Source organism: Scyliorhinus canicula, chromosome 6, assembly GCF_902713615.1.
Source record: "Scyliorhinus canicula chromosome 6, sScyCan1.1, whole genome shotgun sequence".
Taxonomy (NCBI): Eukaryota; Metazoa; Chordata; class Chondrichthyes; order Carcharhiniformes; family Scyliorhinidae; genus Scyliorhinus; species Scyliorhinus canicula.
In genome coordinates, this window is record NC_052151.1 from 75,783,950 (window position 1) to 75,806,750 (window position 22,801).

A 22,801-nucleotide genomic window follows, 5' to 3' on the forward strand; every position below is an offset into this window, starting at 1 on the left:
TCCGGGTGCTCTGGTTTCGTCCCAGAAGTCCCGAAAGACGTGCTGTTAGGTAATTTAGACATTCTGAATTCTCTCTCTGTGTACCCGAACATGGGCCAGAATATGGCGACTAGAGGCATTTCACAATAACTTTATTGCAGTGTTAATGTGAGGCTATTTGTGACAACAATAAAGATTATTACTATTAAAAGGAGTGGGGCGAACAGAATCACTAACTTCTGGCTGCTGCTGCAGTTACAATTTGAGAATACTGCAATTCCCAGCAAGCATTGCGATTATACTAGCAGCTCCCGGATGTAGATGACATGTTTACATTGCGGAGGGAGCAGAGAGGCAAAAAAAAACAGCAAGTCCTGTGACTGAATAAAACATGCTTAATAAACACCATCTGCTCTGAACGCAGTTACAAGCGTCTGTAGATGCTGAACGACAGGTACAAGTAATGTGCATTTATTGTGGGCGGGGAAATATATGTTGTGTCTGTAGCGCACCCCAAAGGCCCCCAAGCCTGGCTGCTTAATTGAGAGGGTGTCTGTGAGCCGAAGTCCCGGTGTTGAGGGAGCAGACAGACACGGCGGTGTCTGCAGCTGGAGTTTGGAACTCCGCCTTCCAGTTCGAGAATGTTTGTAACAATAACCGAGGATCAGAGAGCAAGGCCGACATTCCACAGACGGAATATCCTCACTGTCTCCGCACTCCAAAGCGGAACCCCCCAGGTCCCAATGACTGGCCACCAGCTTCTGTCACCATGATCAATACAAGGGGCTTTATTTTTTTAAAAGGTCACCGCCACTGGCTTTTAAAAAGACCTACCGGTTTTCAAGGACACCCACTGATGTGTGCCAATTAAAGTAAACAAAAAGTGATCTGTTTTAAGGTCCTTTACAAACATCTTCAACAACCCCGTGTACATGAATACGCTTGCATCGGTGCGGAAGTGGCGTTAGGTTATCATCAATGCAAAAGTGGCAGGAAACTGGACAGAACCCTTATGGGAGGTAACTCCAGATTAGATTTCAACGAATGAGCGTTAACAAGTGTACGTTACTAGGGTTCTCTGGAAGAGCCATTGGGGCTCCAAATGGGGCTTTCCAGTATTTTTTATTATCTTACATTACATGTACTGAAGTTTATTGTTATTTCAACCATTCTGCATCGATCTTGTCTATTGTAATTACAAGGATGCTGTCAGACATTTAGATTATTAAGACTATATTATATTTAAAGTTTGGTCAATAATTACACTCGATCCACAAGATGTCTGTCAGTTGTGGCTCAGTTGGTAGCATTCTTACCTCCTTGAGTTATAAATTTGTTAATTGAAGTTCCACACCAGGACTTAAGCACAATATAAAGGCCACCACTCAGTTGAGGAAGTGCTGTACGGTTGGATAGACTGTCTTTCAGATGAGATGTTAAGCTGAGGCTCCACCTGCCTACTAAAAGTAAAAGATCCCATAACCGTATTTCGAAGAAAAGCAGGCTAGTTATCCCCACCGCCCTGGCAAATATTTGTCCTCGTGTTCACAGCTTAATTGGGTATGTTGCTTTTTTTGGGTGCCTGCTGTGTGTAATTTGGCTGCATTTCAACAGTGACTACACTTCAACAAAGTAAACCTTTGCTGTAAAGTACCTTGGGACATCCTGAGATTGTAAAAAGTGCTATATAGGCACCTGGGTTGGATTTTTTGCCGGCAGAATCCTCTGTTTCACTGGCAGCACGCTGACGCCTGCGGATTTCCTGATGGCGTGTGGGTGCCCACAATGGGAAAGCCCATTGGCCGGCTGGCTGCACGGAGAATCTTGCTGCCGGCACAACTGAGTGGCTTGCTAGGCCATCCCAGAGGGCAGTTAAGCGTCAACCACATTGCTGTGGGTCTGGAGTCTCATGTAGGCCAGACCAAGTAAAGATGTCAAGTTTCATAGAACATGCAGTGCAGAAGGTGGCCATTCGGCCCATCGAGTCTGCCCCAACCCACTTAAGCCCTCACTTCCACCCTATCTCTGTAACCCAATAACACCTCCTAACCTTTTTGGTCACTCAGGGCAATTTATCATGGCCAATCCACCTAGCCTGTCTTTGGACTGCGGGAGGAAACCGGAGCTGCTGGAGGAAACCCATGCAGACACGGGGAGAACATTCAGACTCCGCACAGACAGTGACCCAGTGGCGAATCGAACCTGGGACCCTGGCGCTGTGAAGCCACAGTGCTATCTACTTGTGCTACTGTGCTGCCCTAAAGGGACATTAGTGAACCAGGTGGATCTTTATGACGATCGGCAATGGTTTCACGACCATCATTAGACTTTTAATCCCAGATATTGTATTGAGTTTAAATTCCACTATCTGCCATGGTGTGATTTGAACCTGGGTCTCCAGATTATCATCCTGGGTCTCTGGATTACTAATCCAGCGACAATACCACTGCACCACCCTCTTACACTGAGCCTTGTAAGGAGACACTAATTCAGATGGTTAAAGAAGTAGGTTCTTAGGAGTGTCTTAAACAAGTGCCTTAATGGAAGAAAGTGAAGTTGAGGCAGAAAGGTTCGGGAAGGAATTCCCAGTGCCCAGGGACTGAAATGGGCTGGGGACTCTCACTATGCCATCTATCGCACACTATGCCAATCGCCTTCTTGGTCATCACATACAGTTTCATAGGAGCTCAAGGACACGCTGAAGACATGAGCTTAAAGACAAGTCTTGGTAAATTGACTTCCTTTTGACATGAATGTTCAAGAGAAACACGGAAGCACAGTGGGTAGCACTGTTGCTTCACAGCACCAGGGTCCCAGGTTCGATACCCAGCTTAGGTCACTGTCTGTGCGGAGTCTGCACGTTCTCCCTGTGTCTGCATGGGTTTCCTCCGGATGCTCCAGTTTCCTCCCACAAGTCTCGAAAGACGTGCAGGTTAGGTAATTTTGGACATTCTGAATTCTCCCTCTGTGTACCCGAACAGGGGCCGGAATATGGTGACTAGTAACTTCATTGCAGTGTTAATGTAAGCCTACTTGTGACAATAATAAAGATTACCACACCAGAAATCGGGACGAGGATCCCGCCCCCTGCCTTTTTCTAAATTTCAAGTTCGGGGTAGATAGGATTGCCAGTCTGTCAGTGCGTGTTTCAAGTTTTAGAACATGGGTGTTTGCTGATTTATTTGATGACTGGTATATGTTGTACTGTTTCCATTTGTATAATTTCGTAGTCTGTGTTGATTTGTTTTTTCTCCGTTTGCATCGACTAACCTTCTAATAATTAAATGGTCGTCTCTCTTCAGAGGACGTGGTTGAGATGTATTCCTGTCCAATAATTGGTCTGACCCAATGTAGCATCCATTTTTTGGACATTTGCGTGACCCGTGATTATTGATTATTGCTTACTTAACTTGTATAGTAACTTTAACATAGGATGTCTCAAGGTAGCTTCACAGGAGCATTATAAATAAACTGGGGCAGGTTTAGCTCAGTTGGCTGGACAGCTGGTTTGTGATGCATAGCAAGGCTAACAGCACGCGTTCAATTCCCTTACCAGCTGAGGGTTATTCAGGAAGGCCCTGCCTTCTCAAACCTGTCGCCTAAGGTGTGGTGATCCTCCAGTTAAATCACCGCCAGTCAGCCAGTTATTCAGGAAGGCCCTGCCTTCTCAACCTAGCTCGTCGTCTGAGGTGTGGTGATCCTCAAATTAAGTCACTGCCAGTCCCCAAAGAGGAAAAAGCCTATGGTGATTGGGGACTAGGACGACTTTACTTACTTATAAATTAAGTATGACACCAGAAGACAAAACAAGTTATTAGGACAGATGACCATAAGTTTGAGTTAAGATTTCAAGGGCCCTGGCAACTGAAGGCACAGCCGCCAGTAATTGAGTGATTAAAGTCAGGAATGCTCAAGAGTTGGGTGCGCACAGAAATTTCTGAGGATTGCAGAGCTGGAGGAGATTACAGAAATAGGGAGGAGTAAGGCCATGGGGGAATTTCAAAGCAAGGATAAGAATTTTTAAATCCACAATGGAGTACACACTGTTTGGGTACACAGAGGGAGAATTCAGAATATCCAATTCACCTGTAATGTAATGTCGTCACAGTTTCCTTTATTCTGGGTACTAATGCGCTGGTTTAACACAGTGGGTTAAACAGCTGGCTTTTAATGAAGAACAAGGCCAGCAGCGCAGGTTCAATTCCCATACCAGCCTCCCCGAACAGGCGCTGGAGTGTGGCGACTATGGGCTTTTAACAGTAACTTCATTGAAGCCTACTTGTGACAATAAGCGATTATTATTATTACTCTGTCTGGATCCCTCTGGATTCTAATCAAATTTCCTCTCAACCCCCTTTTCCCTTCGGAGAACGGATCCAACGTTTCCAAGCTAGCTGCATAACACCACCTCCTCATCTCTGGGGTCATTCTTTGAAATCTTTTCTGCACCCACTCTGAAGATTCAATATCCTTCCTTAAGCAAGATGCCCTGGATTGGACATAATAATAAAAATAAAGTTGCCGTAGTCCCAGATGACCGTAGGCTGCTTTGTCCTTTGAGGGGGTGAGCTGACTGGTGGCGAATTAACCTAAGGATCACCACATCTCGGGCGTGGGTAGGGTTGAGTAGTCATGCGGGCCTTCATGAATAACCTCAGCCGCTATGGGAATTGAACCTGCGCTGTTGGCCTCGCACTGCATTGTGAACCAGCTGTCCAGCCAACTGAGCTTCATAATACTGCAGTTAAGGCCAAAATTAGTTTTATAAAGGTTCGTCATAGCTTCTTTGAAATTAAACAGTTTGCTTGACTCTGCAAAATATACTTTGCCTTCTGTTTTATTTGTGTGTGTTATTTTAAGCTTTCTATTTTTATCTTGGCAACACTGTCCAGGCATTATTGGCCTTCGCGAATTGCCCGAGTGTTATTAGCGGGCAATAAACCCTCGGTAGGCTTACATTAACAAGTAAGCTTACATTAACACTGCAATGAAGTTACTGTGAAAATCCCCTAGTCGCCACACACTGTGCCTGTTCGGGCACACTGAGGGAGAATTCAGAATGTCTAATTCACCGAACAGGCACTTCTTTCGGGACTTGTGGGAGGAAACTGGAGCACCCGGAGGAAACCCACACAGATATGGGGAGAACATGCAGACTCCCCACAGACAGTGACATAAGCGGAATTGAACCTGGGTCCCTGGAGCTGTGAAGAAACAGTGCTAACGCCCATAAAGTCAACCACACTACTATTGAAGTTGCATGTCAGACAGACTAGGTGCAGATGGCACAGTGGTTTGCACAGGTGCTTCACAGCACCAGTGACCCTGGTTCGATTCAGACTTTGGGTGACTGTGGAGTTTGCACAATCTCCCTGCCTGCGTGGGTTTCCTCTGGGCGCTCTGGTTTCCTCCCACAGTCCAAAAGATGTGCAAGTTAAGTGGATTGGCCATGTAAAATTATTTTTTTTAAATAATTTTTTTATCACAAGTAGGCTTACCTTAACACTGCAATGAAGTTACTGTGAAAAGCCCCTCGTCGCCACACTCCGGCTCATGTTCAGGTACAGTGAGAATGAGAATTTAGAATGTACAATTCACCTAACAGCACATCTTTCGGGACTTGTAGGAGGAAACTGGAGCACCCGGAGGAAACCCATGCAGACACAGGGAGAATGCGCAGACTCCATACAGGCAGTGACCCAGCCGGGAATTGAACCCGGGACCCTGGAGCTGTGAAGCAACTGTGCTAACACTGGGCTACTGTGCTGCCCCTTGGTGTCCGTTGGTGTCCCTTGCCCCATGGTGTCCCTTGCCGCCTGGTGTACAAAGGTTAGGTGAGGTTACAGGGCTCGGACGTGGGAGTGGGCCTATGTAGGGTGCTCCTTCGGAGGGTCGGTGCACACCCGATGGGCCACATAGTCTTCTGCACTGTAGGGCTTCTATGATTTTATGACTCCTTATTTGAAGGGCATTGTTGAACCAATTGGGTTTGGACCACAATTTATCGTTATTTCCCTTATTTCCCTGGTGTGATCCTACACATTACCAGGTTTATTCAATGTACTTTCATGGAATGTTGTTGTGAGATTCAAACTCTCAACTTCTAGGTTGCTTGACTAATACCAGGTTACTATACCTTTGATAAGTATTGTCAAACTTATTTTGAAAAGAAAATACTGAAAATGCACTAATGCTAACCGATTAAAAAGCAAAAGTACCCTTGCAAACAGGTAGTTTGAGTTAGGTGTTCATGCAAGAAATCACTGAAGTAAGAAAAAAGAGAAGTAAGAGAAAACTGGAAGTTTTGGGTATTCTAAAAGACATTAAAGTGGACAAGTCCCCAGGACCGGATGGGATCTATCCCAGGTTACTGAGGGAAGCGAGGGTCGAAATAGCTGGGGCCTTAACAGATATCTTTGCAGCATCCTTGAGCACGGGTGAGGTCCCGGAGGACTGGAGAATAATTGCTAATGTTGTCCCTTTGTTTAAGAAGGGTAGCAGGGATAATCCAGGGAATTATAGACCTGTGAGCTTGACGTCAGTGGTAGGCAAACTGTTGGAGAAGATACTGAGGGATAGGATATTCACATCTGGAAGAAAATAGACTTATCAGTAATAGGCAGCATGGTTTTGTGCAGGGAAGGTCATGTCTTACAAACCTAATAGAATTCTTTGAGGAAGTGACAAAGTTAATTGATGAGGGAAGGGCTGTAGATGTCGTATACATGGACTTTAGTAAGGTGTTTGATAAGGTTTCCCATGGCAGGTTGATGGAAAAAGTGAAGTCGTATGGGGTTCAGGGTGTACTCGCTAGATGGATAAAGAACTGGCTGGGCAACAGGAGACAGAGAGTAGTGGTGGAAGGGAGTGTCTCAAAATGGAGAAGGGTGACCAGTGGTGTTCCACAGGGATCCGTGCTCGGACCACTGTTGTTTGTGATCTACATAAATGACCTGGAGGAAGGTATAGGTGGTCTGATTAGCAAGTTTGCAGATGATACTAAGATTGGTGGAGTTGCAGATAGCGAGGAGGACTGTCAGAGAATACAACAAAATATAGATAGATTGGAGAGTTGGGCAGAGAAATGGCAGATGGAGTTCAATCCAGGCAAATGTGAGGTGATGCATTTTGGAAGATCAAATTCAAGAGCGGACTATATGGTCAAGGGTCCTGGGGAAAATTGATGTGCAGAGAGATCTGGGAGTTCAGGTCCATTGTACCCTGAAGGTGGCAACGCAGGTTGATAGAGTGGTCAAGAAGGCATACAGCATGCTTGCCTTCATCGGACGGGGTATTGAGTACAAGAGTTGGCAGGTCATGTTACAGTTGTATAGGACTTTGGTTCGGCCACATTTGGAATACTGCGTGCAGTTCTGGTCGCCACATTACCAGAAGGATGTGGATGCCTTGGAGAGGGTGAAGAGGAGGTTCACCAGGATGTTGCCTGGTATGGAGGGTGCTAGCTATGAAGAAAGGTTGAGTAGATTAGGATTGTTTTCGTTGGAAAGACGGAGGTTGAGGGGGGACCTGATTGAGGTCTACAAAATTATGAGAGGTATCGACAGGGTGGATAGCAACAAGCTTTTCCCAAGAGTGGGGGTGTCAGTTACAAGGGGTCACGATTTCAAGGTGAGAGGGGGAAAGTTTAAGGGAGATGTGCGTGGAAAGTTTTTTACGCAGAGGGTGGTGGGTGCCTGGAATGCTTTACCAGCGGAGGTGGTAGAGGCGGGCACAATAGCATCATTTAAGAAGCATCTAGACAGGTATATGAATGGGCGGGAACAGAGGGAAGTAGACCTTGGAAAATAGGAGACAGGTTTAGATAAAGGATCTGGATCGGCGCAGGCTGGGAGGGCCGAAGGGCCTGTTCCTGTGCTGTAATTTTCTTTGTTCTTTGTTCTTGTTTTTAAATTTCTTCGCATTTAATTTTAAACATTTACTGTGCCAAAATCAAATCAAAGGTTATCCTTGTTTTAATTTTAGAACCTGATAAGATCATTGCTTAACTGATGTAGGCCTTTTTGAGATATTATTAACATTTTATGTGGGGTTAAAAGGGATATTGTTGAGACGAGGGCTTGTTGTGGTTGCTTAACATTGAGTTTCACATGGAAGGATAAGGAGACATAACAATCACTTTCTAATTTGCTGCACAAGAGGTGATATTAAGGATGTATATCAATTCAAGACATAATCCTTGAAAAGAGTATTGGAATACTGATTAATGCTCTTTCCCCAAATCATGACTGAAAGCAATATTCCCCCATTTTAAAAGCTCCCGTCTCTAGCAGTGATGAATTCTGATCTATGCAAAACATGACCATGTTGACCATTACATTTTGTACCCCATAATTAATCACAGCGACAGTAATTCCTAACTTCATGGCTTCCTTGTGCCCAGTTTGTATATTTTGTGTATCGGTAAACACAAATTAAGCTTAAAAATACCCGGTGCATTATTTTTACCTGCAATCTGAAAAATCATTGCAAAGCTATATGTTTTCTTAATCAATATAAATGGAATAGGAAGCAGGAAGTTAAATTGACTCTTTTGATTGGTTAAGAAATGTTCTGAGTATACTTTTCTCTCCATGTGATCCAAGAAATTTAACATTCTTCATAATTGTGCAAAGATTAGCAGGTTGTTCAGTATTTAACTGGCCAGTTTTGCACTCAGCACTTGCAGAACATTTTATTGGTTTGAATTTATTGCAATATTTTTGTGCAATTCAGTGGCTTCTGGAGTGTGCTGTAAATATAACATGTTTATTTATGTACCAACATGTGGCCAGAGATTTTAAATTTCACTTAGTTGTGGTTAATGTTGCTAATAGTCCATGTGACCCCCCGTGTCATGTTGCATTGCAAGAATTAAGTAATTACTAAAACAGATGTTCAGAAGACTTCGGGAGAAGTAAAACCAAGCATCGTCGCTACACTTTACCTTAAACCTGCTCCTTTGATTGTTGTTGATTTTATGATATTTTTGTGGAAATAATGCTCCTTGTTATCTCCTTGCTCTGAGCAGCAGTACTGCAGCTTTCAGACTGATATCAACTCTTATTGCTCTTGAAAATATCAAGAAGAAAACATTCGCTGGCTCGTGGAAGATTTTGCATTTGTGATTACAAAAGTGAATTTGAGTGAAAGTTTGAAGTTCACCACAAAACTAGAACAAGTTTGAGCACATTTTGCCGATTGCAAACAAAATGAAAACGCTATCCCTAGACTGTTACTAAACAGCATTGATGGATCAAGTTTCTGGGATATTATTTTTCTATCATGCTGTTTGCAAAATATGTAAGAGAAAATGCATGGTCAGCGGCTCGGGTGAAAAATGAGTTACCGCATTGTGATGTTCTGAGTGTTAAAGTTAATTGAAGATTTATTTTGTCAATTTTTCTTAATATTCTAATGAAACTATCATGACGCCCTTTTTCTGCTTCTTGCACACAGGGCTAAGTTGCATGAATGTGAATGAAGAATTAAAACACCGTGCCAAGGGGAAACAAGGTATTGGCCCTGCAGGGCGCATTCAAACTAACCTCAATGTATCCCATGTTAACATTTTTGAGCATGTTTTACTACATCTGCCTCCGGCGCAGAGCCAGATCTGGTACAAGAGGAGAAATAATGAACAGTCGACGAGCTATTGAGTCGAACAACCGCATCCTACCTCTCAGCGTTGAAGTGGTGCAGTATGCCAAAGAAGTGGTGGATTTCAGTTCTCAGTATGGCAGCGAGAACAGTTTGTCCTACACTATGTGGAACTTGTCTGGGCTGCCAAATGTTTACCCAAGTTCTGGCGATTTCACACAGACCGCTGTGTTTCGGACCTATGGGAGATGGTGGGAAAAGTGCCCAAGTTCTCCTCTGCGATTCAGAAGGACTCCTCGCAGTTTTCATAGCCAGGAATACGTTGAGCTGGTATTTGAGGAGGCTGTGTATCCAACAGCTATTGATGTACTGGAAACATATCACCCTGGGGCAATTGTTAGAATCTTGGCTTGCTCAGCAAATCCTTATTCCCAGACTCCTCCATCAGAAATTAGGTAAACGTGCTTTCAGAATTTGTGACAACTTGTTGATTTATTTAAACAATTGCATGGTTTGGTGGTGTGTAATATTTTCCCACAGCTCCTTTTTTAGGAAAGCCAGAACATTTAGGAGGACCCGACAAAAGTAGAGTCTGCTTTACTGAAACGATGGTCGGTGTTTACAGTGTCATGTGACAACTCTGGTAACAACGGTTATGTGTGAAGGTATCGTACTTTATATGTCGGTCTCAAAATCAAATCCTCACTTCCAGCTCTTTTCCAGTAGTTCTGTACAAACATATGCATTCTTTGAACTTTAAAATTTTTAAAAAATTTTGTTTGCCCATCCCATTCCATTTCAGTGAATTGAATAATGAGATTGTTCCCAATATCACATTATTGGAATGGATTTGGTAGACTGAACGTGATCACTGTGGAAATTAAATGTTCACAAAAATCCCATGGATAGGTACAAATATCGGAATGATATTCAGTCTTACTACTAAACTGTGCACAGATGCTTGTGGTCTGAGCATCATGGAAACCCAAAGTAATAAAAACAAAATGCTGGATAAACTCAGCATATAATCGTAGAATCCGTACAGTGAACAAGTAGGCCATTCAGTTCATTGGGTCTGCACCGACCCTCTGAAAGAGCACCCTACCTAGGTCCATGACCCCACCTAACCTCTGGACACTTAAGAGGTAATTTAGCATGGCCAATCCACCTGACCTGTACATCTTTGGATTGTGGGAGGAAACCCACTCAGACATGGGGAGAATGTGCAAACTCCACAAGGAGAGACACCCAAGGCTGGAATTGAGCCAGGGTCTTTGGTGCTGTGAGGCAGCAGCACTTGCCACCGCGCTCCTCTGGACTCAGCGTTAACTGTGTTTCTTTCTCCACAGAAGCTGCCAGATCTGCTGAGTTTATTCAGCATTTTCTGTTTTTATTTCAGAATTCTAGCATTCACGGTATTTTGCTTATATTATGAAAATTTGTAGCTTACCCACGTCGTTTAATTCTTGGCTGAGAAGTTTGACGTTGCTACTATCAAGTGCAAATTTTGACTGCAGTAATATGATAGCTATTGCTATCACAACAGTGAGTTCAAACATTTCAGCTAAGAATAAGATTGTTGAAAAGCAATCTGCTCTGTAATTTTATGATTATCTACACAATAATGGCCTAAATGGTCTGAGGAGTGGCAGACATTACCGGTTTGCCACTCCATTCCTATTTCCTATTTTTAAATTTTTCCATTATTGAGCAATTTGGCATGGCCAATCCACGTACCCTGTACATCTTTGGGTTGTGGGGGTGAGACCCAGGGTGAATGTGCAAACTCCATACGACAGTGATCTGGGAATGGGGTCGAATCCGGGTCCTCGGCGTCATGAGGCAGCAGTGCTAACCACTGCGCCACCGTGCCGCCCTCTCTATTCCTAATTTCTTACTTTGCACTGGAGCAATGCATTTCCCGGCCGGACCTCAATATGAAATGAAATGAAAATCGCTTATTGTCACGAGTAGGCTTCAATGAAGTTACTATGAAAAGCCCCTAGTCGCCACATTCCGGCGCCTGTCCGGGGAGGCTGGTACGGGAATCGAACCGTGCTGCTGGCCTGCTTGGTCTGCTTTAAAAGCCAGCGGTTTAGCCTGGTGAGCTAAACCAGCCCCTGAATATCAGGACTCTTCAGAAATGCAGAGCTTACTATTCCTGGAGCCATTCTTCTTGGTGCGTATTTATCAGGGGAAACAAAGCTTCACTCCCTTTTTACAGCAGCAGCTGCCATATTCCGGTTCCAAAGCCATTTTTAGATGCTTCGGGAAGAAGGTAAGTGTTAGGGTGGCGGTGAGAGGGTGATGGGTTGGCGGCAGGTGTGGTGAGGGGATAACAAAGGCACTTGAAGACACTGGGTCAGAATAAGATCGAGCTACACTATGATGCCATTGGACATTATGAAATCGCCTGTTACCAGTTAGATGTGCTTTGTGTTAGGTTTTGATCAGTTTCCTACCCACGTGTTATGATTTTTGTTTGGTATGTGCATTTTCTGTCATACTTATACTGGTCCGAACAGGACCAACCTTTTCTGGCACCTGCTTGAGCTGCAAGACATTGAAGTGCATTATTACTTTTCAATCTTGCTTAAACTTGGCTATGACCATCATGATGCCATGTAATAAAATAGCAGCAGCAAAGGAAACTCTGCAAATAAGACTGGCACAAAAGATTCAACATGTTCCTGATATATTATCATGATAATTGTCACTGTTGTCACAAATTGAGGTGATGATCAAGAGGTACCAAACAAGGCATAATATGGGGAAGTTGAAAATATTTTGGTTAAAGTATAGTTTTTCCCATAACATATTGTTAATTTACTAACCAAGCTCTGCATCAATCACTGACTCTTTCTCTCTGTATGCCAACAAAAGAAAAGCAATTTGCAATTATTGTTCCCCAGAACTACCAGATGTCTGACAGCACTTCACAGTGAAGCACTTTTGAAATGTAGCCACTGTTGTAATGTAAGACATGCACCAGCCAAATTGCGTGCAGCAGCTCCCACCAACAGCAATGTGATGACCAAGTTTTTTTAAAGTAGTTAATAGAGGGCAAAATATTGACCAGGTCAGCGGGGTTAACTCCCCTGCTGTTCAAAATATTGCTATGGGATCTTTTACAAGCAGGCAGGCTTGTTTCACATCTTATCTTGAAGGACAACATCCTCAAACGTCAAACTTCACTTTTTGTCATCAAGTGTGACTTGAACTCCGAAACATGTGACTCAGAGGCGAGAGGGCTACCAACCAAGCCATGGCTGAGAAAGAGAGGCCAAATAAACAGTTTCTGTTGCGGAAGCCAACACACTGGAGAGTTGCAACTCTTGTTGGTCCCGTTGAGAAAGAGGTCTTGAGCCATTCCTGTTGATCAATGCTAGTGAACAGCAGTATTGTCATATTCCCTCATCCTGAAGTGTGTTTGTGTGGCCTGTAAGAGAGGATGAATCCACAAGAAATTTCCTCATTGGTGGCCCAATAACTCATTTTTTGAGAAGTTTTCCTCCCTCTGCCAACCTTTGTGCCCTGAGTGCACGGTTTCATTGATAACAGAGGTGTCTGTCTGCAGTAACAAACAATTGTGTTCTTGGGAAGATTCAGAAAATAACTTTTTAATCGAGATGCATTGCTGACAAAGTAAATACATTTTTATTCAAAACAAGTTGTTAGTTTATAAAGATTTATTGTATTTAACAACAAAAGTTGCATAGATTGTTCATTTAGGAAGTAACGAAACAGTTTGCACGCTTTTTGTGAGATTCAGTTGAAGCACATTTTGGCATAATTTTAGTTGTGTCATTAAAGTCTGGAATTTGAAAATGTTGCACGAATAAATTCTTCAGCTAATGGATTGAGGCTGACTTAGTCCTGACCCTTAATGTTTTGTGTGCCTACAGATGGGAGACGTTATGGGCAGGTGACCCTGCGAAAGTGAATATCTCACAGGCCCGCCAGTTCACACCTTGCATTAAACAACTTAATTTCATGACAAATTTGATTCGCTTGGAACTGAACAGCTCTCTCCTAGATTACTATACTGAGTTGGATGCTGTCCTGTTGCATGGTGCTAGGGACAGGCTTCTTTCCCTGCATAAACCGTCGATGTTGGATCTGGATGACGACGACAAGGATGACCATAGTTTAGAGTTCTTCACTGGGCGATTCACTGGAATGACCTTGCCTGAATACACCAAGAATGGTTACTTTGAAACGCTGCCTTATGAGGTGAGAAGTTATCTGTGATTCAGATTTATTGCAGAACCTTACCATGAGAATGAATGAATAACCTACTCAGCCTGAATCACTTTTTCTGCAAATCCATGAGCTGTAGCATTTTACCAGTGATGTGGATAGTTGCTGGTTTTAACCATCTTGATGTATAAGGGGATCAGGGGTTATGGGGAGAAGGCAGGAGAATGGGGATGAGAAAAATATCAGCCATGATTGAATGGCGGAGCAGACTTGATGGGCCTAATGGCCTAATTCTGCTCCTATATCTTATTGTCTTATGGTCTTATCTGCCTATCGCTCTGCATCTATCTTGATGGTTTAATGTGCATCTTGGCTCATTTGTCGAAACACCAGGGTGGTTTCAATTCGCAGAACAGAATTTCTATCTACTCTTATGGTGTTTCACTTTTGTTTTATTGTGTAAAGTAGAAAGTTCATCCATGGTAGTTTTAATACTAGTATGATGTGAGTATAACATTTGCAATGCCATTTGAATTGTAAGTTAATGTTTTCCGCTAAACAGTTATCTATGCATTGGAGCCTGGTAAGGGATGGAAAATCTGCGAAACCTATATTGCGTAGGCTCCTTGAGCCGAGTCACTATCTTACGTTTAAAATTCTAAATGAGAATTTACAATTGGAAGCTTTATTGTACCCAAGTCCTAAAACTGCACGCTGCTCACACAACCCCATCTAACCCCAAGTAAAATTTGCCAAACATGATATATACAATACATATATCAATATGATTTTAAGTCTGTGACATACACAGTAATTCACTCTGCATGTTACTAATGCAAAAAGCTGACACAAAATTGTATGCAAATAGAAATGAAGATTTTGTAATGAGATCAGATTGGCTATTAATAATGAGGAAAAGTCAGATACTTTTATATTTTAATATGTTTCGGGCGGGATTCTCCCAACGGGCGTCTAAGTGCTGACGGCGGAGTAAAAACCGGAGTGTTTTACTCCGGCGTCGACGCCCGTTCCCAGACCCCTATTCTCCTCCTTCCGTGGGGCTAGCAGGGGTTGTCGCGTGATTAACGGGGGGGCGGAGCCTCGGCGCGGCGTCAGAGACCCGGCGCCACGTAAAAGATGTGGCGCCTTGGGTCCCGTGCATGCGCAGTTGGGCCGGCGCCAACTAGCGCATGCACGGTGGCTGTCCTCCCCCAGGCCAACCCGCACAAAAATGGCGCATGGATCCAGGCTCGCCGGCGGAATAAAGGAGGCCCGCCGACAGAGAGGCCGGCCCGGCGATCGGTGGGTCCCGCTTGTGTACCAGGCCACTCCGGAGGGCCTCCACAAGGTTGGAACCCCCCCCACAGGCCGCTACAGGTCCTTGAAGCGCCAGGTCCCGCTGGCCCGAGAGCAGGTTAGAATGGCGCCGGCAGGACTGTCATTTTTTTCGTCGGCTGCTTGGCCCATGCGGGCCGAAGAATCGCCGCTCGCCGTTTGCGGCCATTCTCCAAGCGGCCCGGCAGGATTCGCGCGGCACTGGTTTCTGGGGGGTGGGAGAATCGTGTGCGGGGGTCGGGGCAGCGTGGCGCGATTCTCGCGGCGCCCCGGCGATTCTCCCACCCACTATTTCTGTTCACTATCCAAGTTATTTCTTGACTGAAGCAGTAGGCAAGTATCTGTGACTGGCTGATTGACGTGATGTACCTGATCCACAATCGCTTGATACTAATACTTAGATAGGATGAGTTTCCATGATGACTCTTCCACTTATCTGCAATGCCAAGAAAATGGGGTACAGGCTTGTCGAAATTCGGAGTGTAACTGTTGATGTGCCTCAACTATTATTAGGAGGGGACATCATTCGGGCATCTGTTCTTGACACCAAGCACCTCCAGATCAGGTTCAATTCAATTCAGCTACAGAATAAAGTTCTGCAGTGTAACTTGATTTCATCACACAATTTTAATAATCTCAGAGGCAGTAACGGTAGCACAGTGGATAGCATTGTGGCTTCACAGCGCCAGGGTCCCAGGTTCGATTCCCCGCTGGGTCACTGTGCGGAGTCTGCACGTTCTCCCCGTGTCTGCGTGGGTTTCCTCCGGGTGCTCCGGTTTCCTCCCACAGTCCAAAGACGTGCAGGTTAGGTGGTTTGGCCATGCTAAATTGCCCTTAGTATCTAAAACGTTTAGGAGGGGTTATTGGGCTATGGGGATAGAGTGGAAATGAGGGCTTAAGTGGGTCGGTGCAGACTCGATGGGCCGAATGGCCTCCTTCTGCGCTGTATGTTCTATGTAAGTAACCTGGAGCTGCTTTTGTGTTTCTAGTTAAAGTTTGAGATTCACAGAATCCTGCCTTCAGTAGTTTCAGTACTTTGATGTACAAAATCAAAATACTGCGGATGCTTGAAATCTGCTATGTTTGGCAACATCTCTGGAGAGAGAAACAGAGTTAGGTTTCTAGTCTGAAAAATGAATGTGACCTTTCATCAGAACTTTGACCATCCACATATCAACAAGAGTACATCAATGTTATCATCTTAACAAGAGTATCAATATTATAAAATTTTCCATTAATAGTGAGTTAGTCCACTTACGGCAGTCACTTTCCGCTACAAAGTTCCGTCCTGTTCCTGGCTCATCTATTCGCCAGGAACTGTATGATGCCATTAATTTTGGACTTCCTATAAATAGCAAAGAGGAGCAACATTCCAGCCCATTGTGAGCCGAATTTGAATTCAGGAGAAAGGATACATGCTGTTTCTTTTTCAGCTGTGTGCCTTTAAAGTTAAAGTTGCTTTGTTTTGTTTTAGCTCCGTGACTACGCATTTTGAGAATCCCTGGAGATTAATTGAAGCTTCCTTCTTTTAGAGGAATTAAATTTTACTTATATTGAATGTGAAACTCGGTTTCACTGAAACAAATTTATTTGCTGATCATTGTAAATGTATTCTTCTAAGATTGGCTGCCAACCAGATGGCTCGAACCAGATTAGAATTTTTTTTTTCATTTCAGGGAATCACTGGGTTCCATGAAATCTAAGAGAAAGCCTTGGGTGTTTAGTCAGTCAGTCAATTGTTTGTAATGAAGTATGTAAAACATTTGACTGCCTCTCAGAAAGAGAAAGACGTTGCTGCTCAAAGTGGTAGTTTCAATTTACAGCGCTGGCTGAATTCCACGACCATAAACCTGTTGGAAACTGCTGAGTGGCTATAATTTAATCAGATTTCATAGAGGGATTCCTTTGAGATATTAGGAAGCTTTTGAAAATGAGCATGCTGGGAACTGTATGTGAACTTATAATTGTGCCTGTTAATGGTAATTACCAGCTCATTCATGTTAAAATGATCCACGATATTTTAATTGAACTTGTTACAAATGTGCAATCCCGAAATTTGGACTCCTAATTTATTGTTTACTCGCACACTGTGACTATACATTTTCTACCACACATTGTGTATGTCTGGCTCTTCTTAAGATGGCTGCAGGTGGGATTTCATGACTATTCTCCTAACTGCTACCCCAGACTGTATATGACCCCCCCCCCCCCTCCCCCAGAGTGAAAACTTTTTGGTGGGGCGGGGTTGGAAGGGTTTGATTGGAGGGGGGGGGGGGGGGGGGCAGGTGTTGGTCTTCAGCAGCTGAATGGGAGTGGAGGTAGCATGTGGAGCGTGAGGTTGAGCTTGGTAGGAAATACTTAATTTAGCAGCAATTTGGTCTCGGAGATTTATTTAGTCATTCTCACCATAAGAAAAAAAATGCTAGGATCTAAAGGGGCTTCGCATTTGTCAAAACGCAGTCCATGGCAGCCATTCCTGCCTCGAAGCTCAAGACCCCGAAGCCTCATCTTGCGATCCCACTAGGTCAAGACGCACAGTTTGGGAAGTGATGTGTTATAGCATCTCTCCTTTCATGTTCTCTGTAAGATGTTGTTGGCAATGGACTGCTCTATTCCATCTTTCTTGAAAATTAATAAATTGGTTATATTGTCAGTGGCAAAGAAGCCTAAGAGCATTAATGCAGTTGGGAAATTGTGAATCGGGACAAACTGATTGAATTAAATTGATACACACCACTCAGTTGGGAATGAAGATGGAGTTTGAGTTCAATGGAAGTGGTCATAAATGATTGAGACGTGAAACACATGAAATAGAAACTTGGGAGGACGATTCTGTCAGGTGGAAAGTATGGAGGGTTTATTTCTCAAGAAGGTTGTTATGGTAATTGGGTACAGTGCAGAGGAATATTAGAATATCAAAGCCCAGCTTCCTGGGAATGAGAGTCACCTGGGCCTTGTATTTAGGTAGAAATCCTGATTATCTTTTAATCCCCCAACTCAATGCTATCTTGGAAGTCATGATGTGGAGATGCCAGTGTTGGACTGGGGTGAGCACAGTAAGAAGTCTTACAACACTAGGTTAAAGTTCAACAGGTTTGTTTCGAATCACTAGCTTTCGGAGCACTGCTCCATTCACCTGAGGAAGGAGCAGTGCTCCGAAAGCTAGTGATTCGAAACAAACCAGTTGGACTTTATCTTGGAAGTAAATCGATCCTTTTAAAGTACAATTATTTACAACTTGACACTGTCAAAACTTTCCTGGGATTTTGGTGGCCAGCAATCACTGTAAACACAGATGCGGTTCCCATTGCTTCCCAAGTACGAATGCCTTGCACCTCCTTTCCAGCAAAACAATTCGGGCCTCCCTTTCATCTTTAACAGTGACGTCACCAGTCCTGTTATCAGACAGACTCCAAACAGGTCACATGACCCCATTCATTTTACACTAAGTTAAAGATTCAGTGCCAAACATTACATGGAGAGAAAGATTGTGATTGGTGGGGGGAAGGAAATAGATGTGGAAACTAACTGAATTTATTGGAGGCAATGGACAAAGCTGAGGGTAAGTAGAGAAAAAATTCTGGGCAACTGTACCAGGCTGATAAATAAAAATAAGGGAATGAGAAAATTGGGTGAAAGGTACCTTAACTTAAAAATGTTTAATGCTGAGTATGGAGTTGAATGCAAACTCTGTTCCTGGTTCTTGCATACCAATGGTTCTTCGGGTCATATCACCAGCACTGATGGTGAAGAGTTGTTAATTTTCTTTTCTCAGTGAGACTCCTTTCCGACATTGGATTCACCATCTGCACAATCTTCTTCATGCAGGTGCCTTTTGATGATGCTGTGATAATTAATCCAGTGCTTTTAGTACTTTTTATTTTATGATGCACTCTGATATTTGAGAAAAGGTTAACCAGTTCAACTTGAGGGGGATCTTGTTACTAGTTTACACAACCTTTTTGAACGTTTGCAACCCATTTGGTTGAATATGTGTTGTTACACTTCATACCTCCTTGTTCACCCTAACACTACAGAGATGAAGAAGAAATCTATACATGCTGTTAACTGCTTTTGGAAAAGCTTTTGAAGGATTAGAGACATTTTTCAGAAAGCCTTGCTTCTGAATCCATGATCATTTTAGCGTTGTCTTTGGAAGTGAGCAGCACGGTACCACAGTGGTTAGCATTGTTGCTTCACAGCACCAGGGTCCCAGGTTCGATTCCCAGCTTGGGTCACTGTCTGTGCAGAGTCTGCACGTTCTCCCTGTGTCTGTGTGGGTCTCCTCCAGGTGCTCCGGTTTCCTCCCACAAGTCCCGAAAGGTGTGCTTGTGAGGTAATTTGGACATTCTGAATTCTCCTGTGTACCCGAACAGGCGATGGAATGTGGCGACAAGGGGATTTTCACAGTAACTTCATTGCAGTGTTAATGTAAGCTTACTTGTGACAATAATAAAGATTATTATTAAGTAGAAATAATTTAGCTTGCTTTATCTAGTGAGCAAAAGGAACAAAATAATTTCATGTTATAGGCAGTAATAGAGTAACCATATTGTTCATGCTTCTGATCATAGAGATTATTGTAGTAATATCACGTAGTAATCTATTTTTCTTAGGGTTTTTTACATTTGTTTTCTGGACGTGGGTAATGCTGGCAAGGCTGCATTTATTGCCTATGCTGGGTATCCTTTGATTGCAAAGTTGGGCGTTCGTAAGTTGTACTGGTCCCAAGTAAGGATGGTATGTTACTTGGAGATGATGGTGTTCCATTGGTACTCTAGACTTCCATTGGTATTCTAGACTTTCTAAGTGGTAGATGTCATGAGGAAAGAGGATGCTGTCAAAGTAACCTTGGTCAGTTGCTGCGTTTTCCTTTGTGTTTGTGTACATACCATAGCCATAGTGTGCAGATTGTGGAGTGGGTGCATTTTGGAACAGATTTTCCTGCCTCCTGACCATGTCGGAACAGAGGTAGGGGGAATTTAAAAGTGACAGATGGGACGCAATTCAAGACTGCTCCCATTCCATCTTGTAGGCGGCAAGTCCCCACTCAGCAATCCTTATTTCTTGCAGGGGTGGATATTTCAGACCACCCAGTGACCTTGATGACATCAGACGGGATTTTGCAGGAGATTTGGTTCATAGCTCCTCAGAGAAGTTGTGAACGAATAGGGGGGGGGGGGTCTATTCTGGAGTCTGAACTTATGACTGGTACGTTTAAAACCTATCACCAATATCTCATGTCATATTTTGGTTTTGTATGATAATTGAAGTATGTTTCAATGCAGTGATTGATGATGGAGCTTTAATTTTCAAAGATATGTGACCATTAAATTGGTGAGCATTGTGAAACTGTTCAGATACATTAGAGTACTTTCTCCAGTAACAATAGCGCTCTTCTGCATTCTACAGTATGGATAATAGGACATTGTAGTTTAATGTCCACGTCAGGACATTAAATCAACCTCTGCTGAGCCTTTGAAGCACTCTTCGAACATCCACTAGGTACACACAACCAATGAACCCTTAGTTAAATAAATTGTCAATCAAACAACCTCTTACCCCCATTGATGAAAGCCTTAGAATTATAGAGTCCCTACAAAGCCTACAATCCTCTTAACTCCTTTTGATCTTGTCAACATAAACAAATGGATTGCAAAATCACTTCAATGGAAGATGAAGTTATTACAAACTCATAAAACTGTAAAATACAATCTCGTTCGCAGCTGCATAACCACCTCTGGTTGAGAACTTGTGTGTTTGGAACTCGGCAAGCAGTGTTTCAACAAAGACTCAAAGTACATTGAAAGCTTTGAAGCTGGTTGAACAGATTGTTAACCTGTCAATCAAAGAAGGCAGCCACCTGACGACACAGATTTATTAATCGATTTATTAACAAAGACTTAGCAATCATTATAGACTTTATTGATTTTGTATCTGGTGGACAAGTGGGGGGGTGGGGGAATGGGGTGAATGGGGAACCGATGGGGGCATGAAAGGGCATAGGGTGTGGATGGGTGGGTAAAAAGGGTGCTGACGGCTAGGGGGGGGGGGCCTAACAACAATATTGAGAATTGGGCAGATGTCTCACCAGCCAGGGGTGGTACCCACTAACCTGCCTATTTTGGCATTTTACCACTCCTGGCCTGCTTCAGCAGGCAGTAGGCCCAACTCTAGCTTGTATACATATTCTTGCGTCGAAAATATGGCTGGCGGGTCCTGCTAAGGCAGAAACTCGACTGCAGATTTGGGAAAATTCTCAGTTCCCGATTTCCACTTGGAAGACGCCAATCTGGCTCATTGAGTCCTGTGGCGAGGGTGTTGATCATCGACTTGCTACTCACTTTATGAAGTAAAGCAAATGGACCATAAAAGTCTTTAATAGCTCTCGCAATTAACAACCAAGGTAAGATCCTGAAAGAATTTTCACTCGTAATTTTGTGCTGATGTATAAATTGTCAGATTAGCTTAATTGGCAGCGCTCTTCTTTCTGAATGAGACAGTTTGAGTGAAAATTCCAGTTAACTTGAATGCACAATATAGGTTGAATCTCGATGCTGCACTATGCCAGTGCCTTATAGTTGGAGTTATAGTCTTTTGGGTTGCAGCGTTAAGCCGAAGTCTCCCTGTTCAGACAGATACAGAGATTTCCTGGCACGATTTGAACAGTTGTGGAATTTGCACCACTGTAATAGGCGAACTGCCCCCCCCCCCCCCCCCCCCCCCCCCCCCCCCCCCCCCGGCATCCGGAATGAGGCCGGCTGTCTTGGCAGAGTCTTCTCTGCCTATCTAGCTACGGCCCACCTGATGGAGGGACTGCCCCCTCCATGCCGTTGGCCCAGTGGCTATGGACACGCCACTTTATTTCTTCTTAAAGCTGCTGAGAGGGCATCTCAATTTGGTTGCCCCCCTCACTCTCACCTGAAATGGTAGCTGTAGCTTCTTCTGTGCTGGGGGCTTCCATCAATCCTCCAGAGTCGGGAACCTGCCTAGTGGTGACTAACCGGCATAGGATTATGTCAGATCAGCCATGATCTCATTGAATGGTGGAGCAGACCCGATGGGACGAATGGCCTGCTTCTCCTCCATCTTAAGGTCTTACAATTATTTGGGGAAAGTTGCTATTGGGTAATTGTTAGGGTTGTGATCCCATTTGACCTGGATGTCAGGAACCTGACCCAAAAACCTGCCCTTGGTCTAATTCTGTACATACCAATTTATCCAGAAAAAAATAATTGTGCATTGCTCAGATTTAAAAAAAAACTCTAGGCCATATTTCTGTTGGCATTTTTAGGATTTTTGCCCAGTACGTGAAATTAGCATCAAATTACGTGGTATGTATATTTCCTCTTCTTTGCAGAAAATCAGTATCACTGAAGAAGAGGCATTGCTACATGGCAACACCAGAACAAGGGTGGAAAGGATCTGGGGCGCGATTCTCCGCTGCCCACGACGGGTCGGAGAATAGCGGGAGGGCCTTTTAACGGCCTCCCGCTATTCTCCCCCCCCCCCCCTCCGGCCGCTCCCCGACACGAATCGCTGCTCACCGTTTTTTACGGGGAACAGCGATTCTCCGCAGGCCGATGGGCCCAATACTGCGGAGTTTACGGCCGTTTTCACGGCCGCAATCACACCTGCTTTCAGCGTTCGTGAAAACGGCTGCAAAGTGCCCGTCCCGGACAACCATGGC

General features: G+C 43.9%; 1 protein-coding gene across 3 annotated transcripts in view; it reads left to right on the top strand.

Annotated features, from left to right (window-relative positions):
• The first annotated feature begins 295 nt into the window (after positions 1 to 295).
• Positions 296 to 22,801, top strand: part of fbxl4 (F-box and leucine-rich repeat protein 4) — a 118,340-nt gene continuing 95,834 nt past the window's right edge. For 2 of the 3 annotated variants that reach the window (XM_038799540.1, XM_038799542.1), the window contains exons 1-3: positions 296 to 433; positions 9,436 to 10,031; positions 13,482 to 13,809. In XM_038799540.1, the coding sequence (XP_038655468.1) occupies positions 9,529 to 10,031; positions 13,482 to 13,809 (831 nt within the window). In that variant the 5' untranslated portion in view covers positions 296 to 433; positions 9,436 to 9,528. Of the gene's footprint in view, positions 434 to 545; positions 999 to 9,435; positions 10,032 to 13,481; positions 13,810 to 22,801 lie in introns of those variants that run through there. The other variant, XM_038799541.1, reaches the window with a different exon arrangement.